Source organism: Ornithodoros turicata, chromosome 6, assembly GCF_037126465.1.
Source record: "Ornithodoros turicata isolate Travis chromosome 6, ASM3712646v1, whole genome shotgun sequence".
Lineage (NCBI taxonomy): Eukaryota > Metazoa > Arthropoda > Arachnida > Ixodida > Argasidae > Ornithodoros > Ornithodoros turicata.
Genome location: NC_088206.1, coordinates 69,792,619 through 69,812,079, shown reverse-complemented (window position 1 = coordinate 69,812,079; position 19,461 = coordinate 69,792,619). Strand labels below are relative to the sequence as shown.

The 19,461-nt window shown below is 46.7% G+C and overlaps 1 protein-coding gene across 2 annotated transcripts in view; it reads right to left on the bottom strand.

The window, feature by feature from the left end:
* LOC135398294 (uncharacterized) overlaps window positions 1–19,461 on the bottom strand; it is a 32,462-nt gene extending 13,001 nt beyond the window's left edge. Inside the window, exons 1-8 of one of the 2 annotated variants that reach the window (XM_064629713.1) lie at window positions 19,329–19,461; window positions 17,847–17,912; window positions 16,204–16,236; window positions 12,150–12,238; window positions 10,039–10,170; window positions 7,787–7,953; window positions 6,111–6,323; window positions 2,836–2,963 (exon numbers count right to left, since the gene is read on the bottom strand). In XM_064629713.1, coding sequence (XP_064485783.1) covers window positions 2,836–2,963; window positions 6,111–6,323; window positions 7,787–7,930 — 485 coding nt within the window. In that variant the 5' untranslated portion in view covers window positions 7,931–7,953; window positions 10,039–10,170; window positions 12,150–12,238; ... (1 more) ...; window positions 17,847–17,912; window positions 19,329–19,461. Of the gene's footprint in view, window positions 1–2,835; window positions 2,964–6,110; window positions 6,324–7,786; window positions 7,954–10,038; window positions 10,171–12,149; window positions 12,605–16,203; window positions 16,237–17,846; window positions 17,913–19,328 lie in introns of those variants that run through there. The other variant, XM_064629714.1, reaches the window with a different exon arrangement.

Sequence of the window (19,461 nt, the reverse complement as noted above, 5' to 3'; positions counted from 1 at the left end):
TTTTTGCGGCGTACTTTAAATTCAATTTCTGCGATAACTATGACTGTGTGGTGTGGTGTGTGTGGTTTTATAAAACTGGGTGTTAAACATGACATGAGAGAACTGTTCTGAGGCTGGAACAACACAGAAGGGACAATCAGATACAAGGCCTCAAGTTCTTCTGCGAAGTTAATCAGTTAAGAAATTAACGATGAAAGATGAAAGTCACTGAAAAGGTTACCCAGCTGTAGGACTCGAACCCACATCTGGATTACCGGTTCAGGACTCTACCAATTGAGCTAAGCTAACACGCCTTCTCAGCGACTTCCAGGGTGCGTCATCTGAAGGGACAACCAGTCACTCTCTCTCTTTCAACCTCCTTTCACTTTTGCGCTCATACACACATTCTATTGGACATACACACATGGACATATGAGTCGGACATATGAGTCATACGACATATGTCCAATAGAATGTGTGTATGAGTGTGCAAAAATGTAAGAGTGAAAGGAGGTTGAGAAAAAATAATTTCGTATGCATCCACACATATGGTTCAGAAGATTAGATAGATGATAGATGTCCAAGCCCTGTAAGACTGCCCTCTGCGAATGGTTTGGTTCTGTGTTGTTTGTTTTGTTTGCCAACTGTAAAGGCAGTCGAGAATGCTGCAGACAGGGTTGCAGACACTTACATATTGCTTATCATGTCCTACATGAAAAATAAGTGCAAAGTGATTTGTGCAATAATTCCCGAGTACAGAATTAATTCCGAGGCTGGCCAGTGATGTCATCCAGGACGGCAATTTTAGACCCCACGGGCTGAGTTGTGAGTTGAAACTCTACAGAGGGATAAGGTGCACCCACTGATTTGATTTCTAGGATCTATGCTATGCCCTAACTCTTCAGACCCCACATTTATAAAAACACCATTTCTAAGTGGCTCTGGTATTCCTTTTGCGTCGCGGCTTCTGGAACTTTCGTGTGCATGTTTTTGTGCTACGGTGCTCATTACAAACAATATCCAGATGTTACACAAGAAATGCAGTAGTTTGTAGCGTGCCACACGACGCAGCATGACATGGGAGTGTGTGTTTCAAAGAAAGCATCTGGAAAATGCTGAAGTTTGAAATGTGATTTGTATTTCGTTTTACGTCGCTCGTCGTTCCATAACATCGTCGACGGTAAATCGTACGTAAAACTTGTCCCATAGCAGTATGCGGTTTCTCTAACACATAGCAAGATTTTTTCCTGCAAAAATAAAACGCTGTCGGCATTTTCTTGCTAAAACAGCTGTTGAAACCATAGATTGAGAAGTTACCCGTCAAAAAGAACTCGTTACAAGTTACCGTGTGAAAAATGTAACTAACTTAATAACGAAGTTCTTCAGCCAGAACGAGTTACTTCCAAGATACTTCGAACACAAAATAGCATTACGCAGGCGCAGCGCGCGTGAGCAGTGAGGACGTGAATTGTTGCCTGCGGAGGAGTGCAATACGCTTAGATTGTTTTCGTATATGTCCAACAATAGACCTCTCCGTTTGTAAACAAATGACGTCATAGTGTTCGACAGCGCCGCAGATTTGTTAGAATTGAAGTACGCTCGAAGCTAGAGATGAACAAGGTCGCGCCCGAAAGCCACGGGATTACGATATGGTCCCTAAGGGACGCGACCCACGGTCCTGCTTTTCTTTCAATGAGAGGCGGCGAACAGGTGCCCGTTCGTGGAACCAAGCCCTCTCCTTCCGATTGGTTTCGGTTTCAGTGTGCCTATCTGTCTCAGGTCTATTCGAACGCTTTGCATCTTACTCCTTGTGGGCGCACAATGATTCAGCTTCATTTCAATGGCAGCGGTTCTTACTTCCTGAACAAAACACTGTCACTGATTGAATATCACGTTTTATGGCAAAAAATGCCATGAGGGAACCGGAGAGAAAGCAAGAAAACGGACGGAGTGAAAAGAGAGTTGAAAGTAACTTGGAACTTAGGTTACCTAGGTTAGGTTAGGTTAGGTTAACTTAGGTTAAAAAGGAACGAGGAAAGTTACCACGGCGCAAAAGTACCGAGTTAAAAAAGGAACTTACAGTAACGAGTTGCTTGTAACGAGTTACCTCGAACTCTGATTGAAACGTCAATTTCCTAAGATAATTGACCCTACAATGGGCTAACGCAGACCTGTACGTGCCCACAAAATACAAACGACGAATTCCAGTCACAACATCGCACAACGAATGAGTTCGCAGCTGCTGCACTGTTTACTTATCGCGGAACCCGGCTGTCCGCCATCTTCAAGCACAGATATGTGAAGCCACGAAAAGCCGTAGCTGGAATCCACTGACAAGTACGAAGGCGCGTACACGTCACAATGCCCGTTCGGGTGCATCTACGTCATGCAGTACGTGCAGTACGTTCATGACGCGCCCTTCTCTTTCGATGCGCTTTTTCGAAGCGTGGAGGCAGGGGGCGTAGGCCGAATAGAGCCTGTGCCCATTCTTTCGCCCATTTATTTATTAGCGATACCCTATTGTTCCACGTAAGAGTCGTTAGCTGTAATACTCTCCTCGTTCCTCCGCCACATGGACATAGGCTACGAGGGGGTACCCATGCAGCTCATGGCGGTTAGTCGCAGCACTCACAGCAGCACTGTCGTTATTGGCGGACTCACTACGCGCCCCTAAGCACACAATCAATCAATACCACATCGTTTAAGGGGTCAGGCGTTATTTATACCCACCGGCGCGCATCGTGTAATGCACCAGAGGCAGGGCAACATTGATAGACACACACATATGCTGACACAGCACACTCACAGTACAGCACAGCACAGCACTACAGTAGCACAAAAGACGTTGGCAAGCACCTTATAGCCTGGGCATACTGGATGAGTGCAGCCCTTTGCGATGAGGATCCAGCCGACAATTGCAGTCCAACGAAGAAAGTCTTCAGGCCAGCATCCCTTTGAGCTGCAGTCATGGCGTTGAAAATCTTCTGAAAAATTGAAGTAACTCGTTAGCTGGCGGTGACGATGCACCCGCTGACCAATCAGTCACGCGACTACCTTGCGATACATCCTTATGGGTAGCCAGTGTTGTTTTTTATTTTATTGTTGTTATTGTTGTTATTATTGTTGTTTAGCGATATTTTTTTAAATCAGTATCGGAGAAGTATTTTCGTTACAAATTTATGGTAACGCGATCCCTGTGTCGTCACTGATACCGATACTTTTTAGTGCCCCACCCTTTCTTCACTGACAATATTTGTCACCCTTATTCATCGTCAATGGTCCCCCACATGCCTACGTGCTCCGTAACGGGAATTATCCCAAACACATGTTCATCGCTATTGATAAAAGTCAAGCATAGCGTATCCGAGCTACATTCACAAACTATTCACGTAAGCGAGATCCTCGTATTTCAAACAAAAGTATCGCGCAAAGTATCGCGTTACTTTTATTTAGTAACGGCAGCGGTACTCAGTTATTTAAAAGTATCGATATCGGTATTTCGATACTTTTTACTTTACTTTTTACTTTTTAAGTTACGAGTATACGGTATCTCGATGCCATATTTCTGTGACGGGTACAACACTGCGCAGTTTACCGGTAACTAAGCAGTTGTACAAGTAATTTTTTTTTTCTCTCTCTCCATCTGCAGGCTGCGTGGATGTCTCTAAGGAGTGCAAAAGTGGAAACTGCATGGTAAAAATTAGCATATTCACTTGTTGCGCTCTGAAAGTGTGGTGCAGTGCCACGTGCCAGGCCGAAAACAGAGCGACCGTGCCCTTAGTGACCTCCCGTACACTTTTGCCATTTGTGACATTCGCCGTAAAATAATTTGTTGCGGGCTCGCGCATCTCTCTCCGCTCGTGCTGTAACATACAAGGGAAGAAAAATTAACGATGACGAAAGTAACTGAAAAGGTTAGCCAGCTGTAGGACTCGAACCCACATCTTCTGGATTGCCTGTCCGGGGCTCTACCAATTGAGCTAAGCTAACACGCCTTCTCAGCGACTTCCAGGCGTGTTGGCTTAGCTCAATTGGTAGAGCCCTGGACCGGCAATCCAGAAGATGTGGGTTCGAGTCCTACAGCTGGCTAACCTTTTCAGTGACTTCCATCTTTCATCGTTAATTTCTTAGGCAAATAGAGGCTTTGTATGTATTTGTCCCTTCTGTGTTGTTCCAGCCTCAGAACATCAGTTCTTTCAAGGGAAGAAAAACTGCGTGCGTTCAGCGGGTAACCACAAATACTAATACATAGCTCATTAGTGTCACCCGATTATGGGTTCAAGAGCATAAGATCGCATGTTGTCTACACAACGACAGGACGAAGAGATCAACTTTAACAGAACTGAGCAGATGGCGCATATCAGGGCCACCTGGTGTATGTATTCTCTCTCCATAATGTACAGCTCGAAGTAAAGTTAACTTGAACGCGCCTCCGACCAGTGGAGCCAGAGCCGTATATTAAAAGGGAGTCTGGCCATTGGGAGGAGTCACAAAAAGAGGTTCGACCTGTCAATCACAGTCTCGCTCCTCTGATTGGTTTGCTTTTTATCAAGGGGGTCGCCATGACACCATACTGCCACCTAAAATGGCGTCGAAAACAAACACAGTGAAGTGGGGATTTCGTGACAAAAATTTCAGACTACAGACTACAGATCTTACGCTGCAAATGCACATTCTCATATACGTTTCTCAAATCAGTTTCAACTTACGCTCATCCATCTAATCGAAAATGCGTTTTGTCGCCGATGTTAGGCCTAGTGAACACGGCGATCGCGGCGATCACAGCGAAATCATAACAAAAACGGCACTGCGCTGTACAGTCTTATATTTAATTGCTGGATTTCATGGATATAAACATTCTTGCCTTTTATATTCCAACTATTCATGTAGATTTGCTTAAGAATCACTCCGAAGACAGAGTGTGTCCCAGCAGGTGGTTCTGCCGGCAGCGGTGCAACGACGGAAGCAAACGACAACTCCCGACGTGCCTTACGCTCCCTAGGTGGCGCTCATCAAATTTGCGCCAAAAATCCACTAGTTCTGCAGATTGCGAGAGGTATCCATTTCAATCCCACCCAATCCACTTGCCACCCAAAATGGCGCTGCCCATGTTGGATAGGGGGACAAATAGTGAGGATAGGTTGATTGATAGCGCCCCATATTTCAAGACTCCATTGGTCAGAAAGCTAAAAAAGTGGGTGGAGCTACAGGTATAGGCATGACCCATTAATGGCCAGACTCCCTTGTCGTGCGGAGCGGGAAGAGAGCCAACCTAGCGGCACTTAGGTGAAATGAAGGAGAAGAGTGTTTCGACTGTCGCAGCTGTGCTGCGAGGGTGTCCGCCTGAGTAAAAATGAGTGAATGATCTCTTAGTGCAAGAATTTCGCACATGAACATTATTAATTGCCAGCGATGACCAGTAGTTAACTATATGTAGTTAAACTACCTGATTGTAGTTAAAAAGTAGTTACCAACTACTTGCAGAAATGTAGTGTGTCGAGTAGACGAGTGTGTCGAGTGTAGTGTCGAGTAGTTAACTACAGTAGTTAGGTTACTGCAAGCGCCAACTACTTCCGATTTTGCCGCAAGCTATACGGCACGATTGTGCTTCAGACTTTTACCGTGAGCTACTTGTTTGATGAGAACTGAGGTGCAGAGCAATTGTGCCGTGCATGTGTACTAAATCTTCACTTTTATGACGGTTATGATTCATGTTTAGGTGTCCAAGAACACTATAGAATGGGATTTGTGTTGATGGACAACGTGAGGTAGTTAGAGATGTAGTTAAAAACATTGCAAGAAGTAGTTTTAACTACCTCCCCAGAAAAGTAGTCGAACTACTAGTTAAACTACTCCATCGCTAAGTAGAAGTATTTAGAAGTAGCAGTAGTAGTAGTAGTAGTAGTTAGTGGCCATCACTGCTAATTGCTAGCAGTAGTAGCTAGTAGTGGAGGCCGAGAGGTGTGGTAATCATGTGCATTCATGTAACGGCGCTAACAGAGCTAACAAAAAAAAAAAACTCATGGACACCAGTCCTGTGCTTTTATGTGCGGAATGTCCTCCGGGTAGTCGTGGCTGTCCCTTGAAGGACGTGTCCTCTATGACTGTCTGGCGGTGTGCTAATGACTTACGTTAAACAGCTCTCCGAGCTTTGCTCCCGTCGTTCCAGAAAGGAAGGACACCGTTCCGTGGCAGTTGAGGACCCCGAAGGACCTGTACCCTTTGGCGAACAGCTGCTTCAGTTCATTCATGGCATTCCCTGAGAGATGCCCCGGCAATTCAGTGGTATATCTTCCCGGAAACGCAATGCCAAACTCCGGCTTTGGCTGTTGGATCCACGTCATCTGTAAGTAGTGTTCCTTTCACTTTCTCTTTTTTTTTCTTTTGTGCACCGATGTAGCGTGTCTGAAGCGCAGTATCACTGAAGCGCGGCAAAGTCTAATGCAAGCCAGGACGAGCCCTCTAAGACTCGCCCTGTCTTTCGCCGTCCTCCATAAGCACACTCTTAAAAATAGCACACCGCACAATTATGAACAGCATAAGTGTCACAAAAAAGGCGTACGCCTCACGTTTTCAACGAATCAAGGCAGATAACCATATCATTTGAGATGGTGGGCTAGGTGTTTCCTATGTGGTGAGTGCACGGCTGGCAATGGCACAGGGGTGGTATCCAATGTATTGCGCCGTAGACGAAAGCATGCTGGAAGAACGCAAAGCATCCTGAACAGGTCCTAGTCGCACGTCACAGCGAACGTCAAGGCACACGTGACCTTAAAGATGGCGGCGCCCGTGATCGGCGGGTGAACAGTTTGTAAACAATGCGGTTTCTGCGCGACGTTTTGGATGTCTTTCGATCACGGTAATTATTTTTACCCGAAAATCTCGCAATAAAACGCGAAGTTTTGCACATAAGGCCTCGTACTGTTGACGACTCCTAAAGATGTGATGAGTACCGCGCGTTAAGACTAAGGAGAAATGGGCTACCATGTTGCGGAAGAAGCACCAGATAGTTCACGCTGCCAAAATACGTTGCCAAAATCTCTTGGCGTTATGATGAATGTCGGTAAGCGGCAAAACGACAAGTAAAGTGACGTGGCCTCAAAATGAAGTTTTCTATGACGTGCGACCAGGACAAGATGGCAGTTTTGCCAGAAGCACCCACTTGAGGGTAGTTACAACAGTGGCGGGCTTGCATTACTCCTGTGGGAAATTGTGTTTGCCTGCATCTATTTCGCATACGGGTTTCGGCAGCAATATTTGCACTGAAAATACATACCCGAATTCGACTCGTTATTTCGGGGAAGAGAGCATCGGAGTCGACCTTTCTATGTAAGAAGTGCTCAAAATAGGGAGGGGGAGGTTCATCCGGTCAACAAATCGGGTTGTCTCCTATCAGCGTCCATTACGCAGTCAGGTGCTGTCCTTCGTAAATTTGCCGTAAATGCCTTGTAAATGCCGTAACGTAAATGCCGTAAATGCCATAGACATGCTCTAGAGGATCTGGAGCACATTCTTCTTCATTGGCCCCACTACTAACCTTCCCGAACCGCACTCTCCCTTAAGTCCCTTAAGTCAGGTGGACTCGTCCTCCCTATCGAAAGTGCTTGGTCCGTGGCCCAAACCAGCCCAGCAACGATCTGCGCTCGAAGCTCTTGACATTTCTGGACACCACCGGGCTCCGATCGTTATTGTGCAGGGACATTTCATGCCCCACATCCTCACCACCACCAATCCCCACACTCAAAATAAAGTTGCTGTTGCATGGCGGCCACCGAGGCTAAACATGACGATGAATTCAGCAACTCACGCTTTTGAACACGTTCCAGGCGTGCTGATCCTCCGATCCGATGAGCCCAGCAGCTGTTGGGAGGATGGGGTCGAAAATGACGTAATCACATCCCACACACTCGTAAGGGTCTGGTTTGTTGAATTGTTGACCAACGGTGCACATGAGGAAGTAGTCGGGGACGTTCGCTGAAAGAGAAACGATTGCCCGGGTTTGACAACACGGAGTCGTTGTCAACCGATGCTACTGGGCTACAGAGGTCACGTATTTTTAGGGTTCTTCGGGATTTTCGAATTCGGGGGCGAGGGGGGGAATTGTGTGCTATTTACACACGAGAATTTGGGGGAAAATATGGCGCTACGAGCTCTGTTTGATATGTCATCGGGGAATTTTCGAGTGAAACGAATGGCATATGAAACAAGCCCCTGCTGTGACACTGGGACGAGAAACAAGAATATTTATATTTCCGCTCGGAACTGGGATAGTGAATGACAGCGGTATTCAAACACTTGCCAGAGCTCCACAAAAGCTAGTCTTTGGCTCCTGCAGGAGGGGTTCATAATCGCAGGACAAATAGGTTGTCACAGATAGCTCTGTGCTGATATTATGTTCCACTTTTTCGACGATTTACCTAGAATGGACCTAGTTAAAGGACCGCATGAGGATTTCCAGTAGATATCGGGTTTTGTCCGAGTTCTGGAAATCTTGTTGTGGGGGGGAGGGGACTATTGTGAAAAATCGGGTTTAGCCCGAAAACGAAGAACCCTGCGTATTTTACATGATGTGACTGTTCCGAAAGAGGCAGGAACGCCGAACACAAGCATACAGGACCGGCCAGAAATCGCTTATGTAAATTGTGAGCCATTGTCGTTCCGATCTGGCAGAACATTTGGACAGCGCATTCGGTCGCCATTCAGTACCACTACCAGTACTAGCTGTACCAGGGTTCCAGAGCTCACGTGTCCAGTACCACGGTTCAGGTCTCAAAAAGCGGTCGCTCGAAACAGAATGTCCCTGACAGGAATGTAGGGCAAGGCATGTTTTGGCGGCGAGATATACCGCCTTATATGAACACATATCCTTCAAGAACCGTTACCGGAAGGTTTCCTGGCTGTTTAAGGTTTAAGGTTTGTGGAAAGTAAAGGAAGGTTTAAGCTCTTGCGCACCAGCTTTGCGCCCAGCTACCTTACATGCGCTTTGGTGTCCTTCAATGCTCATTTGAGCATGTGCTGCCGGGAACCGATCGGTTTATGGCTGTGTAATCAACCCGCAAGGAATCGGTGGGCTGGTCGCCACAGCGTCCCAGCATGGAACTGCTTTCTACATGGTGGTAGTCCTTTACGTCGAGTTTCTGACCTCAAATAGGACGGAGCAGAAACACTCTGCGAGGTTGTAACAAAAGTGAAAGTCCTCCTCATGGCACGCCTGAACGAAGCTGAAAGATGGCCAATGCATCAACACTGCAGCCCTGAACACGGCCAATGCACCAAAGACCCATCGTTGGGAACCCATCGCATCGGCTATCTTTCAGTTTCGTTCAGGAGAGCCAGAGGAGAACTGTTCGGAAGATAATCTATGGATGCTTCGAAGGGTCCCACGAGGTAACGCACATGCGCGTCGCCGTCGTCTCTCCAGTCCCGAACGGTTGAATGGATCATGCTCCGCCGTGCTCGACAACTGGCTCGACAAGTGGGATGACAGACACGAAAGGCACAAGTTCTCAAAGTACACGATCAGATTGCTACCATCTGAAATTGAATGTCTAGTCCGGACCTGAGTTTTCAGATTGCTGATCTATAGTGGCGAGATCCACTGGGCCTTGCAGCAACTATACACTTGGTCGAGTTTGCATGTTACACACTGGTGGAACGCACGTCGCGTCCCATTGGTTCTGTACCCAACCCACTCTGCACAGCGCTGCACGAAAACTACCAGCACTATTGTCGCCACACTGCGCAGACAAACCTTACGTGTAACATCACAGCACCATTACCATCACCAGCAGAATTCAGCACGAGTTCCTCGCGCTGTTAGGAGTTTCTCTTCACTGGACTTTCGACTGGGTTTTGTCCACGAGAGACACACAGCGTGCTAGTGCAATCTTGACAGCCAACACCGCCTTTCGAATCCATACGGCGTGATATCGAATCGTTACATCATCATATAGATTATTATCGTTATTTTCGAGATCGCACTATATGGATTCGAACGGCGGTGTTGGCTGGGAATAATAAGGGATCGAAAGTCTGCAGAAGTTCTGCTTTGCTACTTACTAGTCGTCGTGGTTGTTGTTGTCGTGGTGGTGGTGTCGGTTGTTGTCGGGGGAGGTGGGGGTGCGAGTGGATACAAGCCGTCGTCGTCCTTGTCTTTGTCCCCTCCGCTAGCGTTGGAGTCGCTCTCTTCAGCTTAGAAAGCGGAACCGTGCAAAAACAACATTTCAGTCGCCGCCTGCTAGAACCTTCTCATTATCTTAAGTACGTCACTTTGCCTTCTTTTTTTTTTTTTTTTTTGCGGCACATTTCATTGCCTCAGCGCTAGCGTGTTACACGAGAAAGAAAATGTGTTCAGGATGCGTGTGCGGACCTTCCCCTTACTAGCGTGTCTTGGTACGTGGAATTCAGAAAGTCTGCCAGGGAATCCGAGGGTGTGGGTTCGACTCAACGCCACCTAAACACAGAAAGCGTCCCCAAACGTCCCCTCTCTCTCCTTCACGCGTACATGTGTTTAGTAATGCAAGGCAATCACCAGACGATTTCAAACGCAGGCTTCCTGTGGCTACCGGTGGCTTCCCATGCGGCTTGTGACGTCTCGCCACCATTGCTACGCCCCCCTCCCTCCGAACACACACGGAGCACAGTTGTGTTACGTCACATCCGTTCCAGTCGAACTATAATATTTCAGTCCTCGTTGAGCGTTGACGTTGACTATGGTATCGAAAATCCCAGGCGCAATAGGGACACAGTTTGGCTGCTATTCGATGGAATACACGGCAAGAGCAGTCGCCGGACGTTGACAGCACGCCGGAATTTCCGAAAATAAGATTCCCTATACACCCAGTCAGAAGAAAGGGATGTCTCAAGCGAGGTCGTCTCACTCGCCCTCTAAGGCAGCAGCGTCATGCTGATCTATTTATCATCAGTACGTTCATTCCAGCGCTCTCGGATCATCCATCTCATGAATTACTTCCTCATTTCCATAACATTAGCTTTTTCAACTATTTGTCTTCTTTCTCCCGTGGGTTTTTGCGCCTACGCTGTTCACCTTCATAAAGGTCACATTTTTGCTCATTCTCATTTGTTTTTGTTTCGTATATTTTCTTTCTTTTATATATTTTTTCGTGTATTTTTTCTTTTGCCCTCAACAACAACAACAACTTTATTTTGAGATGGAGAGTGGGGAGGTTCATCGCCAGAGGAGTCTCTTGCCCTCTTGTGCTTTGTGACAGTACATTCCCTGACCTCCCATATAATGTGCATCCTTATATTGGATAACTTGTTCCGATGTTGTCGCCACATATGGTATTCAGATTGTTTCCGGGATGCCCCACCTCTAGCTATGCTAAGGGGCCCCCATTGTATACTCTGTATGGCAAACACTAATAAAATTGAATTGAATTGAATTGCAGACGTTCGTTTCTGTTCGCTTGGTACAAGATCCGAGCTCCTCATCTCCGCGCCTTTCAGACCTCGCCTTTGTTAAATGCGCGCCATCATTGGTCGGTCCCACGAATGTCTGCAGGCACGGCCGGTTTTTCAGCAGACTCAACAAGGACGGTTATGTAGTCGTTTCTAGAGCCCTGCGCGGATGAGATTTTTGGCATCCGCATTCGATCCGCATCCGCGCGCACGTTATCCGCATCCGATCCGCATCCGCAACATACACAACAGTTTACATCCGCATCCGATCCGCTGAGCAAAACGCACCATCCGCATCCGATCCGCAAAAATCCGCACGTTTCGGAAGACGCGTAAAGACCGCCGGAAGCATGTTGGTATAATTTCGGATGCCTCCATGCTGTCACGGAAGGACTCAGTCATGACGACAAGCAAAGGTAAACGTTTCAACAAACGTGATATGGAGAGACTTCTCGAACGCGTGGAACGCTACCTCGTCAAAGGTGAACCAGAGCATGCGCTCGCTGTCGGCGCGCAATACAAATAAATTGCTGGTGGAAAAATGACAGCACGCGGTATATCCGCTGCCTTCGTATCCACATCCGATCCGCATCCGACCTCGAGCCATCCGCATCCGATCCGCACACCGCAGAAACTGCTAAATTTTCATCCGAATCCGCAAGTATATTGCGGATATTCGCGGATATCCGCTTCCATCCGCGGATGGTGCATGGCTCTAGCGTTTCCATCAGGATCAAGAGAGCGCTTACTGTCGGAGCTGCCGAGAATAGATGCCAGGAGAATTACGGCGCCGGTGAGGAAGAGGCATCCGACGGCAGCAGTAATGAGAATTTTCTGCCTGAAATGAAACGCTTATCTTCAATCCGGATGCATCGTGAACAACTCCAGGGGAACGAATGCATAGCAAATTGCTCAGTGCGCGTCAAGGCATTTGGTACATATAGAGAGCATGTGGAATTCCGCGTTTTTATTGCGATTAATACTATTCCGTGCTAGTGCACACTGCTCGCAGAAAACGAGTGTCACGCCGAGTTATGAAAATAACGTGCGATGAAGCCGTGGGTGACGCAGTCAGGCACAGCAGTGGTGGCGGTGGTGAACTCTCTTGGTGAGAAAACCGCGTGCCCGTTCGCTATACCATGCAGACAGGTCCACATGGACGGCGTGGGCCGGAAGGCTCCAAAGAATGAAAGAAGATTGATTAATTAATTATGTAATGCGGCTGAAATGCTGGAACATAGGGTTCAGTGGACCAATCCCAGCATGCACGTGGGACTTATCCACAGCGGACCCACCCTGGGGAAAATCCTAGATCAGCCCCTGGATAGGATAGACCATGAATATTATCGACTGCATATATACATATACATATCGAAAAAAAAAAATAGCCGGAGCTCTTTGGCTGTCAAACGTCGCCATGCCAGTATTGAACAGCTGTTTCGGCCTTCTTGGGCCTCATCAGCAGTACGCAGGCAGGTAACCGTTTGAGCGGATGGCGTCAGAAGGTCCCGTAACACGCGATTCCTCCCGTCAGGGTGAGCTAACTCAACACCGTAGAGGAATCACGTGTTACGTGACCTTCTGACTGAATTATCATCAATCTGAGTAAATTGGGGTAACAACGTTTGCGAATTATTTAGCCTGGGGATTTAACTGAGGCACCCTGTATAGTCTGTTATTTGGGCCTGCTGCTATACAGGGTGCCTCAGTTAAATCCCCAGGCTAAATAATTCGCAAACGGGTGTACCGATCGAACAGCTTCCTTTTTGACAAGTATCTGTCCGATACCCCCCACAAGCCGCGCACCGTGTGAATGAGTGCGAGAGGCTCATTATTTAAATAAAAATTCAAATGAGCTTCGTGAAAAATATGACTTCTAAAGCAGGGCGCCGTCGGCATTAAAATGGGCACTACCCCTTTTAGGACCGTGGGTGGACACCTTTTAAGGAAAACTGTCACCGAAGGGATTATTTGTTGCAGTAATTAATTGGTTTCAGTTTACATATTTTTCTAGCGGGGTAACAACGTGTCCTTTACTTGGCAAATTTCCGACTTCGCAAAAATCCTACCGCCGGCTGTGCTGTCTGAGGTTTTCCCTGGGTTTTCCCGAAGACTTTCCAGACGAATGTCGGCACAGTTCGCCCTATGAAGTCGGCCCAGGACGCATACTAATCCCCCTTTCCCCTACTCCTTCCTGCTGTCATCTCTCCGTCTGTCGCCGTCTGTACGCTGCTTATAGCCGCAGTTGCTTCGCGGCGCTAACACGCAATCAAAAAAAAAAAAACTTAGGTTACATGACATGCACATCAGGAGGTGTCAAAAACCTCGCAAGAACACATGCCGTTGATCGCATGATTCTAGATGGCGTAGAATTTTTTACTGGAATTCAGTGACACGTTTTATTCTGTACGACACTGTATAAGGCAATATTGTACTCCCAAAAAAAGGAGCTACAGTGCACCCACCGTTTTAGGGTGGAGTCACCTGCCGACACATGCGGTTTCTCTGCGTCACATTATTGCAACTTAGGCAGGGAAAGCTCCTTGCAATTACTAGCGCTCAAAACAAAAAAGTCGCTTGCATACGGATGAAATATTCACTGCACCCTTTCCCTTTTTAGCTCCGCCGACGTGGCACTGGTTGACGGCAGGGCACATCAACTGATCACACTATTCACATACTCTCTCATATGCAAAGGTTGGATCTGCTAAACATAGAATCAGCAATTCAGTAGGCCCAGTCATTTAAACAAGAAGAAAGGGTCTGCCGAGATGGAACCAGTGTCGGCACTGGAGACCCAGTGAAAACCAGCATCAGTAAAACCAATGTTGTCCAGTAAACATCAGTGTGGTCCAGTAACACCAGTAATACCAGTAAAACAAATGCCATACTGGGTTAATATTCCGGTGCGATACTGGTTACTGGTTCCCAGTTTGTCCAGTATGCTGTTTTTTTCCAGCAGGGTTTCATCGCCAATTACGGTTCCACGTATAATTTTATTTCACTTGCGGAAATGGACTAGATGAATGTGAGTCTTACTAGCTATTGAACAGCTCTGAACAGTTACAACCTCAAACTGGAAAAGAAATTATACCGCACGCGTACTAGGATTTCCGCGTTGCAGCGCGCAGCTCATCGCGAGCGTAGATGAGTGCACACAACCATACGGACCACTCCGCCTCACAGCTCGCCTTAGGCTCGATAGGCTCGCAATAAACAGGCTCGAGCCTGTTTATTGACTAGTCATTTGAAATCGCATGTTGGGGCCCCCTGAGTGGACGGCAAAAGGCTACGCAGCCACGCGACGTATATGCGTGATGGAGAGGCGCGCTGGTTACTCATTTTTGAAAGCATTACTCATTTTTGAAAGCATTACTCATTTTTGAAAGCATTACTCATTTTTGAAAGCATTACTCATTTTTGAAAGCATTACTCATTTTTGAAAGCATTACTCATTTTTGAAAGCATTACTCATTTTTTGAAAGCAGAACGAAACGTATAGTTGGGTATTATGACCTGTGTACATGGGATATTTTTAAATGTTTGCAGCTCCTTTAATGTTGACACTGCTGATGCCTATACAGGGTGTTCGTTGAGAAAGTGTCATTAAATTCCTAAAAATAGGTTTCACTTCAGAAAATTATGACTACTTGGAGTACACACACACAGGCCTTTGCCACAGATTCAGGCCGTTTGCATTCGCGTCACACATTAATTAATTGAACACATTAATTTATTGACTTTGCTAATTGAGCTCGAAAATTAACCAAGCAAAGGTAAGGTTTTTCTTGATGAATTCGGAAGCCAATGGTGATAGCATGCTATTCCAACTGAAATCTATAGTGTGCGATGGCCATTGGCTTCCGAATTCATCAAGGAAAATGTTACCTTTCCTTGGCTAATATTCGAGTTCAATTAGCAAAATTAGCTTAATTAATGTGTGACACGAATGCAAACGGCCTGAATCTGTGGCAAAAGTCTATCTCAAGTGAAACCCATATTTAGAAATTTAATGATACTTTCTCACCGGACACCCTGTATGTACGTGCATTGATTCAGTGAGTGTGCCATAATAATAATAAATAACATTGAAATACTCACTTCCGTTCTAAACAGGAGAAAAAGGTAATGTTAGTCCAGCTCACACATTAACATCGACGTGCAAGGCGAATCAGCCTCTTTGTGTCGCTACAAGCTGCGGTAACTCCTAATCACAAGCGAAGTCTCAATATGACCGAAGTCTCATTATGGACGACGTCTCAATACGGCCAATAATCATTTAATCCCTACCTGGGGCCAAAGTCTCAATACGGCCGAAGGTAGGTGACGTCGTCCGAGCAGAGAAAGGAAGTAGTATTCCCACCGACGTTCGGTGGTTGATAGTTTTTTATGATTCCACCTTAGTTTTTGAGTGAGATATGCGTACATGATTGTGGGAATACCGCAAGCTTGAAATCCATTTGGTCCCCTGCTCTCAAAAGGCTAGCGGTGGGACCATGTCAGTGGCGGATCCAAGAGAGGGGGGGGGGGGCGATCGCCCCCCAAAACGTCAGTTTATGCATTGGATTTCCCCTCTCCCACTACGCGCTCCGACAAAGAAACCCCCCTTCCCCAAACAGAGGGTCTGGATCCGCCCCTGGACCATGTACGTTACAGGGTTTCGTATACAAGGCTCCCAATTACATCCTGGGGCCCCATTCTCGTCAAAGTAACCGGTCTCGCCTGTCATTAGTAGAAACTTGCATTGCACTGACTTTCACGTCCTCTTTGAATAGTTTTTCGTAGTATGTAAGCAACACGTACTCTTGTCGTCGTCGTCTCCTGCTCCGGTGGCATCTGTTAAATACACAAAATTGAACCAAGTTCAACGTCACGAAGTTTCGTGTACTGCCAGCGCCAACTGGAAGCCGAAACCCGATTTCCCAAACCACATGACGAACTGTTTTCCACGACCACAAGCTTGGAAAGAGTCTACGGACGACATGTTTATAGCTCACGGGGCTTAGTAGGAAGAGGGACCATAATTTAGTAAGGGAGAGCGTGTTCGTTATCTACACTCTTAAAAAAAAGGGTGTACTTTAACTCCTTTCCTTGCCACATATATAACAGTAGCATAACACCTTCTCCCTGCCGGGGAGTAATATTACTCTCCAGTAGGGAGAAAGGTGTTATGCTACTCCCTTGAGGGAGTGAGGAGACTCCCTTTTTGAGAGTAATTGTACTCTCCAAAAGGGTGTTATATATGTGGCAAAAAGGAGTTAAAGTACACCCTTTTTTTTAAGAGTGTAGGTGGCGCTGGGGATTACTAACTGCCAGTGCCGTGTATGCCAAAGGGAGTCTGGCCATTAATAGGACCTGCCTATCCCTGGAGCGCCACCCCCTTTTTGAGCTCTGGCCAATCACGAGGCAAGATACAGTTCGCTATTAATCACAGTCTATCCAAGCTATAAATTATCTGTATCCACTGGGTGCCGACATTTTCGGCAAACTGGATTGGATTGAATAGGATATTCCCTGACGACCAAGCAACATAATGGATTTTGCGTCCACTTTTAACGGTGCCATCTGGAGGGAGAGGGGCATGTTGGGAAGACGCAGAATAGCAGAAGGCAGAAGTAGCAGGACCAGAAGTGCACGCTAGCATAACTGATTGGTCGGTAGAACCGCTAGTTGGAACAGTGCCTGTATTATATGTATTTTAACTGTAAAATATATCATAGAATGCCAATTTTTGGCAATCCGTAGCGTTTTCCTCGCTATTTGTCTGTGACTGATGTCGTTACTAGGCCTAACAAGGACGACGAAACATGTTATTTTCAGGCAAACATTGACACTGGCCCGTAATTTAAAGGTGATCTGCAAGATAATTGCAACAGAATCTACACTTAGGGAATACAATTGATCATGAAAAATTGGTCATGAAATCTTCGCTTAGCCGTTCCAAGCTACGCCGCCATTTTCGGGAAAATTTTGGTGTCATGGCGGCCCGCACAGAAAACAGCAGCCAATGAAAAACGCTCAATTTGATTGACAGGTCGAGCCTCTTTTTTAGGCTCCTCCTAATGGCCAGACTCACTTTGGCATACACGGCACTGCTAACTGCAAATACATGATACTAGCAGACGACAGCGACGATTTCGTAGCAGACGACCGCAAACGAGAGGGTGTCGCCTGCTAAGTGCTGTCCCGATGTTCAAGCACCGTGGGAATGGACCTTGCAACACAGCGCATGCGTGTATTGGCAGCTTGTTGTGAAGATGAGCACGCACCCGTGGAATCATTTTGTTCGGAACTCTTTCGTTCAACGGGAGCACACGCACCACACCATGGTGAGACTATACACTTTAGTCACACTATGCCGTTCAATATTGAAAGTTGCGTTACAAAGCCTTAAATCAGCTCTACTTGTTTTAAATGACACAGTAACAGAGGAGTAGCGTCCTTACCGGCCCCGGATATCCCCGACATCCCCGACATGGAGGACATCCCAGACATCCCTGACATTGCCGATTCTGCGGAAGAAAATTAGCAACACGTTAATTCACCTTATTTTACTTTAACGATATCGTCACCGTACCATCTGTTTCTAATGTTACTTTACACTGTAGTCTTAGCAGGTACACCTTTTGATTAAAATTTGAATTGTTTTTTTGGTTTTGAGAAAAACAGCGCTACTTTCGAAGGGAAGATTCTTCCTCCAAGCATCAATTCGTTGATTTTCATGAGTATTGCATCCCCTAATTTAGATGATTTACGCTTCACGTTCCGCTGACCATGAAATGAAATGAAGTGAAGGGGCCATGAAATGATTTCCGCCAATTTCGAGTACCCTGCCGCAAACAGTTGTCACTAGCGCCCTCACTATCAAACACACATCCAGTTTTAACCGTATTCAGTGCACCGTCGGTGGGGGGCACTTGCCATGCAAAAATAGCGTGGCGTGCCCGCCGGCTACATCCGTTGGAAGCGTGCTTACGTCATCAACGTCCAGGCCTCCCAGCCAATTAATTAGCCAGCGGGACATGGAGCACACGTCCCGCAGCAGCATGTGGGTGCATGGTTTGGACAACTTTTGGTGCATGGTGCACGGTTTGGACAACCAACGACGTCTGCTGTCGAAGTCGGTGGAAATGAGGCTAAACGGAAATTGTCAGCGATTGAGGAAGAGATTACGCGATGCACACAGCGTCTTGGAATCGTTCCGTATACGCAGCCTCGGACACTTTCTGACGAAGAAGCTCAGAAAACGTGCTCCGGGGGCTACGCTGAGAATCAACGTCTACATTATGCTTCTGGCGAGATCCGCGTACGATCTTAGGTCCAGGTCAAATTGAAATATTTTTCATGGCGAAGTTTGCAATTTGTTCGCAAAAGACCGTCCGCGAACGGGACACATCCTCCGTGTATGACGTCACGATCAGCATGCCTCGCAGGTGGGTCGTAGCAGGCGCCGCACATAGTCTTGGTTAATATAGAATATTTTCTGCTTTCGAACGATTTTAAAGTTCGTGTTTTACAGAGTGAATGCTTTAGTACAGTGGGACCAATTGACAATGATGGTAGGCTTTCATGATCCCCAATTGGCGCAGGTTCGAAATTCACGCGTGGACAGACGTGCACACGGCGTTAAGTGTAACTGCATTGTGACGTCACAGAGGCGTTCCCTTCCGCCTGGCCTCAAGGATTGCCTCCCTGTCGACGCGGGTCCACCGTTGTGACAAAAATCGAAATCTATCACGAGCAAAAGAGTCGATCCTGCCGAACATTCATTTCGATTCCCCTGGGGGAGCTAACATTCCACATGAGCAGTAGCGTTAAGTAACTATAAATCGCACTTCTAGACTGGGTAACTTCGAGAACAGCGAGCTTCGAAATGAGAATATTGTCACTTAATAAAGAGGATGAAAAGAAAAAAAATGTCCACTTACGCTCTGTCATGTTGTTAGAAAAAGAAATTCAATTAATCACCGAGTACAAGACACGAAGGACTTGAGGGAGACTTGAGGGTTCTGCAGTTAGTTCTAAAATGACGACAGCTGAAATGACTAAGCGCCTCTCGCG